This window comes from Epinephelus moara, unplaced genomic scaffold, assembly GCF_006386435.1.
Source record: "Epinephelus moara isolate mb unplaced genomic scaffold, YSFRI_EMoa_1.0 scaffold338, whole genome shotgun sequence".
In the NCBI taxonomy this organism is placed as follows: Eukaryota; Metazoa; Chordata; class Actinopteri; order Perciformes; family Serranidae; genus Epinephelus; species Epinephelus moara.
In genome coordinates this window covers 1,890-17,537 of record NW_026081071.1, presented here as the reverse complement: position 1 = coordinate 17,537, position 15,648 = coordinate 1,890, and the positions used below count along the sequence as shown (strand labels likewise).

Below are 15,648 nucleotides of genomic sequence, written 5' to 3'. Positions count from 1 at the left end.
CAGATAAACTGTCTCCTGCTCAGTGGTCAGCTCTGGTCTTCATCTTACTGTCATCAGAAAACGACCTGGACGTGTTTGACCTGAAGAAATACTCTGCTTCAGAGGAGGTCCTTCTGAGGCTGCTGCCAGTGGTCAAAGCCTCCAACAAAGCTCTGTAAGTGCGCAGATAACTGCAGATACTGACTATTACATGTGCAGGGTTGTTCTTAAACAATGAATGTCTCAGTCAACTGATAGTTCCAAGACTGAAGTCCACAGATAAATTAAAATTACAGTGTAGTTCATTAAAAAAAACATTTCTGTACATTATCCTGATCTCAGACAAATATTGTCATTTAAAAAAAAACTGTTAGTGTAAAGTAATTCATAATTGTTTCGACTCATTAACTCAATAAAAGGCCCTGACACACCAAGCTGATGGTCAGCTGTCGATCAAAGTTAGGCCGTTGGTGAGCGTCTGCTGCCCTCGTCAGTGTAGTGTGTCCCGCTCTGATGGTGTTATTGGCGCTAGTCAACTTTTTTTTCCTACTGATGCAGCATGTTGAATCAGCATTGGCCATGGCGGAACCTGTCGGTAAATATAACAGTCAGTTCAGCTCAGCGCACAAAAACAGAAACGGAAGTGAGAAAAGTAAACGAAGAGCTAAAATCCAGAGGGAGTGAGACCAAAACAAACTTGTTCCATAAGGTCAGATTATTTTTCTTTATCAGGAAACGTTTCTGCTAAAGAGCTCAAAGATAGTTTGTGTAATTGGTAGAATATGCTCTGTCCTTCCAGCACTGGATTGTTTTGTTAATGCTCTAACTGGCTAACTAGCAGCAAGATGGTCTCCTGGTTTCCCTGTTTGAATAAGGATTATATATTACCACCATTTGCTGGTGTGGAGAGTTATTTTCTCTTATGCAGGTGCAGAACATATGTGCTGGTTGACCACCTACTGTAGTCTTTGCAGTGTGTTCATGTGCAACGTTTTTGGAGGAGACAGCAATGTCAGATGACGCAGCAAGGGGCCTTCTACACCGCTAGTTCTCTGAAGTCAGTTTGGTGTGTCTGAGCCTTGAGGGCAACCACAGAAATGCAGTTTTCACATTGTGGACAATAGAACCAGTATTCATGTTTTTCTCTATCACTAACTGTCCTCCAGGCTGAGTGGCTGTAACCTTTCAGAGAGAAGCTGTGAAGCTCTGTCCTCCGTTCTCAGCTTGCAGTCCTCGCATCTGAGAGAGATGGACCTGAGTAACAATGATCTGCAGGATCCAGGCGTGAAGCTGCTCTCTGTTGGACTGGAGAGTCCACACTGTACACTGGAGACTCTCAGGTCAGATCCCATTGTGATACAAATTAAAATGTGGTATTAGGTTGCTCTTTCAAGGTTTTATATATAACTCTTTGTATGTATTGCCAATGGGTGAACGACTTATATATTGAGACTAGGGCTGTCAAACGATTAATTTTTTTAATCGTGATTCATCGCAGAATTTCCATAGTTAATCGCGATTAATCGCGTTTTGAATTGCATGTTTAAAATTCTGTTATTTTGCATTTCAAGGCAGTTTTAAGCCCATAATGTAAAGCATTTCTTACCAGAGTGTCTTAATTGGGAATCAAATGAACACAAAGAAAGAATTTCCTTTTTGACCTTTTGTATTTTCTTTCAAAAAAAGTGCCATGTAGACCAACTTAATACAATACCTGAGTCTTCTACGATGTTGACTGGTCTGCAGTCAGTTGCCACCCATTTAGCGATCGCTTTAGTTAACTTCTTCGACGTACTTTCATCCATGGGTCTGCAGCGACTCCCACACTCCAAAATGGTTCTTTGGCGGCTCACTTGGCTGGGGTGCGCCGGCTGCACCTAGGTGTTTAGCGTGGAGGTGGTAACTCAAACTCGACGTACTCCGGTGGTATGAAATAAAAACAGGAGGACTGTCCTGATAGTAAATTGAAAGTTTCAAAAAATGTTCAAAAATGCAGTCCAAACTGAAAAGTCCGAGGCACTCCGTGCTAATATTAAAAATCCATTATTTAAGCACAGGGATATCTACGCGTTTCGACTACACGAGTCTTCATCAGGATATGAACCAGTCGAATTACAAACAGGTGTTTAAATCACATCAGGAGTGTGTGAAATGATCATGTGACTGGATCATGTGACAAATCAATCAGCCTATGCTGAGAACAGAAAGAAGATAAGTAAATAAACGTACAAGTGGCAACAGTTGCATGACTATGTGTGAATCACAGCAGTCGTCAGAATAGTAAAAAATACAAATACACAATTTATACATGTGTGACTGTCAGATTTCAACAGCAGTGGATAGCAAGACATTTATACTATAACAATAGACATACTATGCAGAAATGTGTAAATAACAGTATCTAAGGAACCTGTGTCCAGCCGTTCAGAGTACGACCAAAAGTAGAGACAGGCAGGAATAGTACAGCAACAAATTTTAAAACATCATAAAAGGGTTGTCAAGCAGAGTGTATACAGACAACTATCACAAGACAGTCAGCACACTACATGCGTAGAAGGCCATTGGTACGTCAAAAAAATATACACAAAATATGCTCAGTGCCGGTAAAGCTGTCTACAATAAGCTGAAGGGCAAAGAGTCTAAATTTTGGGAGACTAAATGACAGTGGTACTGCAGACTCAAAATAATGAAAGTATTTAAACTGAATATTTTATAATAAAGACTACAGTGACTGAATGATCCATGTGACCCTGTAAATAAACAAATAGTTCCTGTTACTTTAAATGTATTGAGTAGTCCATAAAGCTAAACAAATAAACACCTGTAACAGAAAACAATAAATACAAGCAATATTACAAGAAGGGAGAAAAGTCTATCTCTTCATTGAGACCAGGGTGAGCAGTGGCCTTCAATGTATAAATCCAAAACGTCTCACGCGAGCAGTGGCCTTCAATGTATAAATCCAAAACGTCTCACGCTGTAGGAGGCGCTTCAGTCTGTCCCTTCCTCTCAGACTGCTGGGGACTACCTCAATGGCCATGCATTTTGAAGTGTCAGGACTGGTGTGACCAGCAGTTTTGTAATGTTGGGCCATGGGGTAGTTTGGGTTTTGAGTTTGTATGGCGNGACTACCTCAATGGCCATGCATTTTGAAGTGTCAGGACTGGTGTGACCAGCAGTTTTGTAATGTTGGGCCATGGGGTAGTTTGGGTTTTGAGTTTGTATGGCGTATTTATGTTCAGCCAGTCTTTCTTTGAGCTTTCTTTTTGTGCGGCCAACATAGAAGCAGCCACATTCACGCTCCAGTCGATAGACAACATGAGTTGTGTTACAATTAGCAAAACTGCAGCAATGAAATGTCTTTTGACTGGAAACATCAAAGAAGGCATTGTCTCTTTTTATATTGTGGCAGTGTCTGCATGCCCCACACCTAAAAGTGCCTTTAGGTTGGGGGAACCATGACTTGGGTTTGGAGACAGAAAGGTGACTCCTAACCAAGGAGTCCTTCAGAGTAGGGGCCCTTCTGAAGCAGAAGCCCGGAGATTCACTGAAGGCAGAGCGGAGGGTGTCGTCACTCAGCAGAATGTCCCAATTTTTGTTAACAATGTTTTTGATTTGGTGCGCCATGTTTCCGTATTGAAGGGAGCAAAAGATCTTAGGAGGCTGTTGTTTTTTTTCAGGTCTTTTGTCTAAAAGAGCATTTCTGTTCAATGTTTAGCTCTGGTCAGAGCGTTGTTAAGAGTGTCTTTTTTGTAGCCCCTCTGTTCAAAACGGAGGTGCATATCAGCAGCCTGATGCTGGAAATCATCATCATTGTCGCACAGTCTCCTCAATCTTTGAAATTGACTGAATGGAATATTAGAGATAAAATGTTTGGGGTGGAAACTGTCTGCTTTAAGAATGGTATTTCTGTCAGTACTTTTTCTATAGATCGAGGTGTGTAGACATCCATGGCTGTTGATAGAGATTTTCAAATCAAGAAAACTGATCTCCTTCTTACTGTAGTCCAGGCTGAGCTTGAGAATTTAAATATTGATGAAACTCGATGAGTTGCTGTTCAGTTCCAGTAAAAATAAAAAAGAGATCATCAATGTACCTCCCATACCATGTAATGCAGTCTTTAAAGGTATTTGTGTGGCTGTAAATAAATCTCTCCTCCCACAGTCCGAGGTAAAGTCCCGCGTAGTTCGGAGCATAGATCGCCCCCATGGCAGTTGTTGTTTGAAAGCTTCATTGATGTAATCTTGCTTACCCCAAATCACCGTAGCTCCTCCCCTGTCTGCTGCTCGTATTACAATGTCCTCATTATCGTTCAGCCACTGGATAGCTTGTCTTTCACCCTGGGTCAGGTTGGAGTATGACGCTCTTCTGTGGGTGTGAAAAAGTTTTTCAACGTCATGGTCCACTTTTGTCATGAATGCATTCAGACATGCATTATTGTTTAGTGGAAAGAAAGTTGATTTGGGCCTGAAAGGGCTGTGTGGTCCGTTAACATTGTTAGCAGTTTGCACAGCAGCAGTTGTAGAGTTAGCATTTTTGTTATAATACCAGGCCTTTAGATGTAAATTGCGGTAAAATTTAAACAGGTCGACTTTAGTCTGAAATTGGTTTGTACTGTGAGTGGGGGCAAATGAGAGGCCATGAGATAAAACTTTCATGCAGTCAGGGGAGAGAGGTGTACCTGAGATGTTGATTACAGTCCCCTCGTTTGAGGCCGACGTGGTCGCAGCTCTCTTCTCTCTCTCCTCTTTCTGCCTCGTCTGGTCTTCTTTTTCGGTGGGCTTTGGAGGCTGTGCCTTGTAAAAAAGGCGAAGTTGAGGTGGAGGCCAACGGCCCCTCGTCCTCACTGGCGGAGGCACTGCTAGGCAGACTAAAAGACACGGAGCGTGCTCTTTTATTTCTCTGAGACGTACGGTGAGGTGAACGTGACCAGGTGTATACAGTACCTTCCTTGTAGTCTTGTTTATCACGCTTGAATACTACTCCGGTGGTAGTTAAACTCCGTTTGACACAGGTTGCATTTTACTTTTTACTTGTCAACTGAACCGTCTGGAAGTTTTTTAAAGTTAAACAAGCCGTTCAAAAGTCCAGTAGCACTCTTTCTTTCCATCACCGTGGTAAGTTTACTGCAGGAAGCCGCTTCGAAGCATGACACTACAGCTAGAGGAGCCGACTACGGGTGAGTAGAATGGACAAAAAGGCTCGCGAAATTAAAATCCAATTAAAAAAAATAAACGCGTTATAGATTGCATTAATCTAATCGCGATTAACGCGTTAACGCTGACAGCCCTAATTGAGACCTTCCCAGACTTTGTTAGTTGCCTGTAACAGCTTGTGGACTACCTCATACGTTAAGGACTCAGGATGAATTTTCGAGGAAAATCAAAGAATGACATTTACGATGTTCCTGAGTGCCATAAATGTAGTTCTAACCTCTTTAGTAGTTCTAACAGTGTACAACACTAGCTAGCGTTAGCTAAGAAATGGAGTGTGCTTGTGTCAATTTGACCGACACCCACCACAACAAAGAGTACACACATGCTGTGTTTCTGTGCATTTTGCAGCAGCAGGGAGATGGACTTTCAATCAGCCATGTAGTAACTTGATGGTCAACACAAGACCCAGCAACAGGGGTCTGATCCCAGATCGCCCTGGCCGAGACCCAGCGCTGAGGTTTGCACTGGCTGAATTTGAGTTGGTTGGACTGAAGGCAGGCCCCAGTGACTTCATTGTTCAGGGCTTTGAGGCCAATTTTTGTAGTGGCATTGCGGTGGTACGGCAATTTCCAGGGTCCATCATGTGTTGCTGAAAATACTTTTTCCAACTGACTTACATTGGTAAAGAGGCATTTATAAATCAGGGATACATTTTTTTAACATCAGAACCCCATGAAATGATGTATTTTACTAGCCTCAAGATTTTGTCTATTTGGTCCAGTAACATTTGGGAAGTCTAAAGCTGAGCTGAGATTAAATTATTTTCTCCCCATCAAAATCCGAGAGGATATGCTGACATGTGAAATATATTGTGATTTTGGTGTTTTAGCTGGCTAATGTTAGCTAACTAGCTAATGCAAAAGACCCATGCAGTGTAGCTAAGTTGTAGCTAGTTGGCTAACCTAAGCTCGCTTGCTGATGTTGTAGCTAGCAAAATGCTATCTGACTGGATATGTTAAAGCTCACAAACTTACTCCACCAGCTAAGGGGATCCATGTTACTGATGTATGTATTATGACAAACAATTGATTTAGCCAGCAGAGTGTGCGCGGGGGCAACAGGATGCTGACTCCAACTTACCTAATGGTCACCTGCATCAATAATAACAAGGATTTTTATAAAAGTTATGGAACCTTTAAGCACACTAAGTAAACCCAAGTAAAAGTGCTGTATAAATGTTTATAACAGTTTTTACAAAACTAAGTAATGTTTTACCAGTGGTGAATTTGTTCAGCTGCAAGTCAAAGCCACATTTGATATGTCACAATCACTTTTATTAAAACAGACTGTGATCAAAATAAAATTCAAAGACTGAAAAAAAATAAAAATAAATAAACAGCTGCACAACACATACATTAAAATGATATAAAATAAACAGCAGGGCTGTATGTTACCAAACAGGTGGAAATGCAGGCAGGCTTGTTCGCTAGATAGCACCGAGTTTTCAAGAAGCCTGATCTGAATGGGTTTAATAACTAAAGCTAATTTGGTGGAAAAGAGATCAAATATATGACCTGACAAGGACTGATGATCCATCCTTGACAGTGAACCCTGTTCACTGACTCTGAACATAAGGGACGTTACAGCAAAAGGTAAAGAAAATATATTTTTTTACTTATTTGTATTTCAGGCTGAGCGAATCTAGGCTCACAAAGAAATGCTGTCAGGGGCTGTCCTCAGTTCTCGGCTCCCAGTCCTCTCATCTCAGAGAGCTGGACCTGAGTAACAACAACCTGCAGGATTCAGGAGTGAAGCTGCTCTATGCTAAAATGGAAAGTCCACACTGTGCGCTGGAGACTCTCAGGTTAGATTATACTGTGGTGCTTTTGTGTAGCAACATGTTGAGGAAACATTTTTATGCTACCTCGCTAGAGCTGACAAAATCTGCAAACAACAGTCGCTCATTGCAGCCTACAAAAGCCAAAGTTATATGCCAGAGCAAGATCCTCCATGACTAATTACTAACTCATCGATGGAAATAAGCAGATTTCTGAAAATAATTTTTTAAATCAAACATTGTGGACAAAAGAAACTGTGTTAGAGTTTGACTTTATCTCTGACTCTCCTCCAGGCTGAGCAGCTGTAATCTCTCAGAGAGAAGCTGTGGAGCTCTGTCCTCAGTTCTCAGCTCCCAGTCCTCCAGTCTGAGAAACCTGGACCTGAGTAACAACAACCTGCAGGATTCAGGAGTGAAGCCTCTTTCTGTTGGACTGGAGAGTCCACACTGTACACTGGAGGGTCTCAGGTCAGATCCCACTGTGATGCCTCTATGTAACGTTGTATTGTGCCTCAAACATTCATGTTAGCTGTGCATTGGATGCCTATTGCCAAAACAGAACTTTATATTTCATGACCATCACAGTGATTGTGGCTACACTGTCAGCAGTGTTTATAATGAGCATGTTCAGATCCTCATATGTTTGCACTTTGAATCCTAAAAATATTCAACAAATGCACTTGACAAATACAGAAAACTGTGTCCTATCCACCTTATCCCTAGCCCTCACATAACCTTGCATAAGTTGTGGGCCTGACTCTCATTGCTGAACCAGAACTGGCGTTTTCCAGTGGTAACAGTTGAGCTAATCCTTTTTCCTGAAGGGATTGGGAAATAAAACGTGGAACTTCAAATGGCACAATGTGAACAGACCGTCTTAAAGCATTGGTTGTTTACCTTTTTAACCAAGCGTGTTAGCGATTAGCTTGCCTTGCTACGTTAACATGTTTTAAAATGATATTGTTATATATTGTTAAATGGAACAAAGTCCAAGCTAGCTTACAGTAAATACTTTCTCCTTCTAAAAGATGATTTATGATTTCTTCTATGACTCAAACAGACACTAATACATTCAGCAAACAATTGAAATGATTTGGTAATAACATAAGCTCCATGCAGCGTTATTAAATGTTACATTTCACAACTAATGCTCGACTCGTCTGCCTTCACACATCTTTATAACTGCTGAGTTACATCAGAGTTCTGCTGAGTGACATATACAGAGGCAGCAGTAATATCAATAATATAATGAAGTAGTAAAATAAATAACTTAAATAATTTTTTTGATCTGAAAGAAGTACAGTAAATTATTGACACATTTTCAGTCTAGATGATTAAAACACATAATTGAAGGTATGCTGCTGAGCTGATTCTAGAATGAGCAGTTTTCTGATGTAGGTTGAGAATGTACATCCAAAGGGTCAAAAGTCAATTTCACTGTGACATCATAATGTTCTCCATAAAGGCTTTTCTGTCCATTACGCAGCGTCATATCTCAGGAACAGAAGGGGAGACATTTGGTCAGATAATGAATTTGTGAAATTTATCTTGGGTGTCTACATGCATGTGCTAATGTTAGCCAAGATGTGACAGCGAGCTAAGATTATGCTTGATGTGGAAAAAGGCAGAGCGAAACAGACTTAACATATTTGCGGATTGGGAGTTCCTTTTAAAGCCACTGCAGTAGATGTAAGGTCACAGAAGACATTGCCAAAAATGATCAGAATCATGTTGGAACGGCAACAGGCATGTGGAAAAATTTGTTTCAGCGCTATTACAACAATTTCAGTTCACATCTGATTTTCAAAGCCAAATGTTATTTGTGATACCAAAATTTTGAGTCACTGTCCTGGCTCCACAGTCCTATAGTTCTGACACACCAAACTGAAACACAAGAAAACAATGTTCACTTTATTTTATATTTTAGGTTGAGTCAAACAAGGCTTACAGGGAAATGCTGTCAGGAGTTCTCATCAGTTCTCAGCTCCCAGTCCTCTAGTCTGAAAGAGCTGGACCTGAGTAACAACGACCTGCAGGATTCAGGAGTGAAGCTGCTCTATGCTGGACTGGAGAGTCCACAGTGTGCATTGGAGACTCTCAGGTCAGGATCTTTTGTTTAACACATTCAAATGTTGCTGGACATACAAGTTTATCACTGGTGAGATCCAACAATTGTAGGATTTTACTGTGTATACTCAGGAACACTGAGATAACAACTTTGTGCAAGAACATTTCTAAAACGGATTTGTTTGTTTTTTTCTTGTTTTTATAGCAAATATTTTTTTAATGCTTCAGCAAAGTCACTTAGCAATCAAAATGTTAACTGACTGTTTATGATGGATTCTGGGGTGAATCACACAGGAATAGTGAGGAAATCTGGCACTAAGCTAATTCTTATTGGCCAATTTACACTTTAAGAAGAAAGGACGCCCACTGATACACACAAAAAAAAATCTGTGTGTGTGTCTGTGTGTCTGTCTCCAGGCTGTCAGGCTGTCAGATCACAGAGGAAGGCTGTACCTCTCTGGCCTCAGCTCTGAGATCCAACCCCTCCCATCTGAGAGAGCTGGACCTGAGCTACAACCATCCAGGAGACTCAGGAGTGAAGCTGCTGACCGCTGGACTGGAGGACCCACACTGGAGACTGGACACTCTCAGGTATGAGCAGACATCAAGAGCTCACAAACTGCTTGTCACACTGTCAAGCTGAGGACTGCTGGTTCACAGTCTGAGTGATCCTAAATCCAAGTGAAGGTTTAAGAAAACCGCTGATGAGGAAGCTTCTGAAGGTTCATTCTGACTTTGTTTCCCCCTCCAGGTTGGAACATGGTGGAGAGCAGAGGCTGAAACCAGGTCTGAGGAAGTGTAAGTGTGTGTTGACTTTGATTCAAGAAAACAAGGCAGCACATGTTAAAGTAGTTTAAACCAACAGATTGTGTACCTGCATTGTCAAGTTTTGATCTAATTAACAGTCAGTCTGATAATAAAGCAACAAATAAACCTGTCAGGTGTGTGTGAGATGATGAACTGCTGCTGGTTTGTGTCTTGTTCTCTCCATCAGATGCCTGTGAACTCACAGTGGACATGAACACAGTAAACAGAACGCTCAAACTGTCCGACAACAACAGGACGGTGACAGCAGTGAGAGAGGAGCTGCCATATTCTGATCATCCGCAGAGATTTGACTACTGGCCTCAGCTACTGTGCACAGATGGTCTGACTGGTCGCTGTTACTGGGAGGTGGAGTGGAGAGGGGATGTTGACATATCGGTGAGTTACAGAGGAATCGGAAGGCGAGGAGACAGCGCTGACTGCTCGTTTGGAGATAACAATCAGTCTTGGAGTCTGCACTGCTCTGATTGTCATGGTTACGCTGCCACTCATAATGACAGAGAAACACACCTCTCCTCTACCCCTTCCTCCTCCTCCTCCTCCTCCTCTGTCTCTAACAGAGTAGCAGTGTATGTGGACTGTCCTGCTGGCACTCTGTCCTTCTACAGAGTCTCCTCTGACTCACTGATCCACCTCCACACCTTCAGCACCACCTTCACTGAGCCTCTTTACCCTGGCTTTGGCTTTGGATGGCCTGGTTCAGTGTCTCTGTGTTCACTGTAGGAGGGAGAGTCTCCTCCTGTGCAGAGAAACACTCGCACTGCTCACACACACACACACACACACACACACACATTTTTTGTAAATCACACTGGCTCAAAATTATGAGAAGTCAAGTTTTAATGGTTTTCAGATTAAGATAAGCGCAGAAATAAGTACACATGCATAGAGGAACATGCAGTATCGTCGCAAACAAATTGACATTGTGGTAGCAGCAGAGAATAGTTCATGTAGAGTGATGTGATACCTGCAACGGTGTACCCCAGAATAGCATATAGTGGCATGCAAAAGTTTGGACACCCCTGGTTGAAATGTCTTCTTAAATTTCGTTATGAAGCTATAACTTTACATTACGCTGACAAGAGTATGCGCATAGTTCTACATATGCACATACACACACGCTGACATACACTCATGCACATACTAACATTGACTGCCTCATATTGGTCAGATTAAACCTGTGACCCTGCTGGGGTCTGCAGGACTCCAGTTCAGTGGACCGGGGGCCTTTATAGGCAGTTATGGAGATTTATCTTCCTTACCCCAGAAGAGGGAACTATACTGGAAAATACCAAAAACAAAAAGCCACAATGGCTGAAAGAGGTGTACCTCCACTAAGAAATGTGCCCACACTATCACCTAAGAGTGTGTGTTTAATCTTACAACATTTATTTCTTGCCTCTGGGGATCATATCAGCGTCTTGCAGTCTGACCTCGTGAATCTATTATATATATTTATCCAGACCAGATTTTATATTTACATTATTTTATCATTGCCAGTATCTTACCTCAGGTTTATTTATATGTTTATGGGGATGGTAAGCTGTACTAAGTTAAACATTACAAGGGTGCTCATACTGCACTCATAGTCGCTCTTTGTTATCCTGCAGTGTAGTGTGTTGTGTGTAGTGTGGAGGAGGAGGTCAGGTTACAGTCACAGGCCTATGAGAGGTAACATCTGGAGGATATTGGAATCAAAGAAGGTTAAAACAGGAAATTGTTTTTGAGTGTTTGAATTGTCATTTTACACATTAACACAGTTCCCCTATATCATAATGCAGTTACTGATTGATGCTTTATATTGCTATGTTTTATTCTGATGATTATTAAAGGGTTTTCAGTTTGGCCCACATGTGTGTATGTGCTGTTCCTGGGGTTTTCCCAGACGAGCAGGTGGCAATACAGAAGACATGTGAGTCAAACTTCCCCACATGGGGTTGATGGACAGATATTGTTGGACAGCCAATTACTATGGGATTTATTGAAAAACTGTCCGTCGTGTCACCAAGAACTGGACTAGAGAGAATATGAAAAGGGTTGGTTTTTGGCGATCGAGACCTTTTTCAAGGCCTGCAGATGCCCATGTCTCTCTGAATAATATCTTTGCTCCGAGAGTCTCTGGCAGAAAACTTTGCAGTAGATAAAATCTTTAGACTTCCCTTGTGAAACCTACAGCCGGTGAAAGTTTGTTGAGAGCGGTTCTTATGTTGAAACCAAAGCAGTAAATGTCAGCTGGCTTTAGACGGATCTCTTTTGGAAAATAAAGAGATCTTAGTTTAGGTGAGACATTATTGACAAATCCAAATTTAAAATCAGATTGGCCTGATTTTCAAGGCAAATAAAATCTATCCAGACCAGTTCGACTATTTTTATCTTTTACTTTAACTTTTATCATTTTGAGTTTTTGTATTTAAGTTGATTTTTACCTTTTTATACATTTGTTTTCTTTTGTATCTGAAATAAATACTCAATTCGAGAGAATAAAAATCAAGTAACAGCTTGAGACAAATTTTCCTGAGTTTTTATTTCTTGCGAGGTGGCCTTACCCCGAGATAGTACCCACATCCGGGCGATGCTTAAAAGATAGCTTGCCTCTCACTGTGGTAGCACTCGTGTTCTTCACACAATCAGGCCAGTGGTAGTGTAAAATAAGAGGCCCCCCTCCACCCCCCCCCCTTTCTGTAGCCGAATACTTGATGGTTTCAGGGCTTATACATTGCCCTCAATTCAGGGATGGGGCCAGTGAGCAGAGATCACTTGGTATTGTAAATTTAAACTAATACTTCTATCACTTAACAGACTGATTCACATCTTAGGCTATATAGGGGCCCATGCCAGCAACCGAACGTCGGACAGAGAATCTAGCCCAATTGGCTCCCTGAGGGCTATGGGCCTGCTAGCATAGTCCATTCGATCCGTGAGTGCTGTGGCGGCAGATTAAAACCGTATCGTCACCGGCAGGACATTCTAAGTAATGCTTTTGGAACGGCTCATTTTAAAGTTGTACCTGTCAATCCTAAAAGGAGCTTACCCAAGCTTCCCACAGACAACTTTTACCAGGGTCTCAGACCTTAATTAGCTTGTTGGGTCTCTGGCTTGTTCACAGTCATTGCTAGGAAAGGCCAGGTGATACAAACCTCAAGCTTTATAAAACCTTGTCCCAACAATAAGCATCCATATAAACAGCTGCCTAGCACTCTGAAAACTAAAATAACTGATGCCCACAAAGCAGGAGAAAACAGCAAAGTGTTTTCAGGGAGCTGTTTCCTCAGGTGGTCATGTCATTAAGAAATGTCAGTTAACAGGAACTGTGGAGGTCAAGTCGAAAACTTTCTGAGAGAGCTGCTCGTAGGATTGTTAGAAAGGCAAATCAAAACCCCTGTTTGACCGCAAAAGACCTGCAGGAAGATTTATCAGACTCTGGAGTGGTGGTGCACTGTTCTACTGTGCAGCCACACCTGGACAAATATGACCTTCATGGAAGAGTCATCAGAAGAAAACCTTTCCTGTGTCCTCACCACAAAATTCAGCATCATGAGTTTGCAAAGGAACATCTGACAAGCCTGATGCTTTCTGGAAACACGTCCTGTGGACTGATGAAGGTAAAATAGGACTTTTTGGACACAATGAGCAAAGAGACACCTGTCCAACCCCCGTTAAACACGGGGGTGGATGGATGATGCTTTGGGCTTGTGTTGCAGCCAGTGGCACGGGGAACATTTCACAGGTAGAGGGAAGAATGGATTCAGTTAAATTCCAAACATCACAGCATCTGTAAAAAAGCTGCAGATGAAGAGAGGATGGCTTCTACAACAGGACAATGATCCTAAACACACCTCCAAATCCACAATGGACGACCTCAAGAGGAGCAAGCTGAAGGTTTTGCCGAGGCCCTCACAGTCCCCCGACCTAAACATCATTAAACATCTGTGGATAGACCTCAAAGAGCAGAGCATGAAGATGGTCAAAGAATCTCACAGAGCTAGAAGCCTTTTGCAGGAAGAATGGGTGAAAATCCTCCAAACAAGAACTGAAAGACTCTGAGCTGGATACAAAAAGTGTTCAGAAGATAGAAGATGTGATACTTGCCTAAGGAGGCGCTACTGAGTACTGACCATACAGGGTGTCCAAACTTTTGCCTCTGCACCTCTGCAGGCAAGCACCTTGCCTTTCAGCCTCCTCTGTGGCGGTCACTGACTCGGTCCCTGTACTTTCCTGTCTTGTGTTGAAAAGCCACCTCTATACGGTCCTCCCAAGGCACTGTAAGCTCTAGCATGTCTATGTTCTTGGTTGCTTCTGAAACCAGAACAATGTCAGGTCTTTGTGATATGCATAGGAACTTGAGTTGCCTTACACAGCAGCTGAAGATGTGTGTGAGGGTCCACTTTCTCTGGCAAAGGCAGCACGCTGACATATCAAGCATATCCCCGCACTGCAGGTTGGACAGCCTGATCTACAAACTTGATGTGGCATGGCTCTGACTTCCAAAGGTCAGTCCACAGAATCTTCATCTCCAACACTTGCTCCCATCCAGTCCATGCCCCTTGCTGCCTCATTCCCACTGCTCTACTGGCCCTCTCCTCCTCAACAGCAGCTCTCACCTTGTTCTGGACCAATTGCCATTGCTCCTTTCCCCAGGCTTTGCCATAATGAAGGTTTGTGATGTTTCTTAGCCCAGCTCTTCCTCTGCCCACTGTTCCCTCCAGGACTCTTGTTGCATAGCCCTCTGGTTTTTGGTGTAGTGTTGCTTGGCTACCCTTTCTTCCTCAACACCAAACCTCTCAGCAGCCATGCTCACTATGATGGTTGTCATAGTTTGCAGCCTTCTCTTCATGTCCCTTTCAGCGGTTGCTTCCATCACCTTGTCAACGTCCTTGTCGAACTTCTGCCATGCTGTTATGGCCACCACCTCTTTTTGGACTGCCTGACCAAAGGGACTGTTTGCACCACCTGGAGGCTCTGGACTCTGAAGTGCTTCCTGGCCCAGCTCCTCCTCTGTCTCACCAGGTCCTGGACCTTCACATTGTGGTCGTTGTAACATCTCCTTTCATTTCATCCTTGATTGGTGGATCTTTAGGCCTCTCTCGTTCTTGCAGATCTTGCCGCCCAAACATTCTGTAGTCGTTGTAGATTGTCCATTGCTGATCATTGTTAATCTTGTATCTGCTGGCTGAGGTGCTCATCCTCCTGCCCCTCCAGTGTCCCTGGGGATGAAACTCCTTTCCAAGGATACGCGATGAAGTAAAAGATATTTTAGGGGAAAAAGATGCTAATATTTGTATGTCTCTGCACCAGTGACAGCTGTGGCTGCAGGCACTGTGTTTTTGGGTTGTCCTATCATTCATATATTCTGGCCATCTGTCTGTCTCATTCTCGTGAATGGATTTCTTCACATTTGACACAAACGTCACAAACTTGAACTCAATGGTGAACAAATCAGATTTTGGTGTTCAAAGGTCAGAATGAAGATCACTCTGCGGCCTCCTGCCTATGACCGAATCACAGCCGTGACAGTACAGCATCACTCCCTCTCGTGTGATATTGCTTAAATATATTTTTATTAAGATCTAACTAAAATATTATTTTGAGAATAATAATATATTAACAATATATTTTGTGTATTATTGTAGTCTAAAGAGCATTTCATGATACATTTTTAGACTATGCAAGTCTAAGAGTGCCTAATAATCACACAGACAGGTGGGCTCAGAGGCCATGTTGGATAATCACACAGACAGGTGGGCTCAGAGGCCATGTTGGATAATCACACAGACAGGTGGGCTC

At 42.4% G+C, this 15,648-nt stretch overlaps 1 protein-coding gene across 1 annotated transcript; it reads left to right on the top strand.

The window, feature by feature from the left end:
• Positions 1–5: 5 nt before the first annotated feature.
• On the top strand, positions 6–12,319 carry LOC126387290 (ribonuclease inhibitor-like; the record flags this gene model as incomplete). The annotated part of the gene is made up of 8 exons (XM_050039823.1): positions 6–154; positions 1,146–1,319; positions 6,826–6,999; positions 7,267–7,440; positions 8,900–9,073; positions 9,457–9,630; positions 9,791–9,837; positions 10,034–12,319. Coding segments are annotated over 8 exons (1,620 nt in total), but the record flags the coding sequence as incomplete, so codon positions are not given.
• Positions 12,320–15,648: the final 3,329 nt, after the last annotated feature.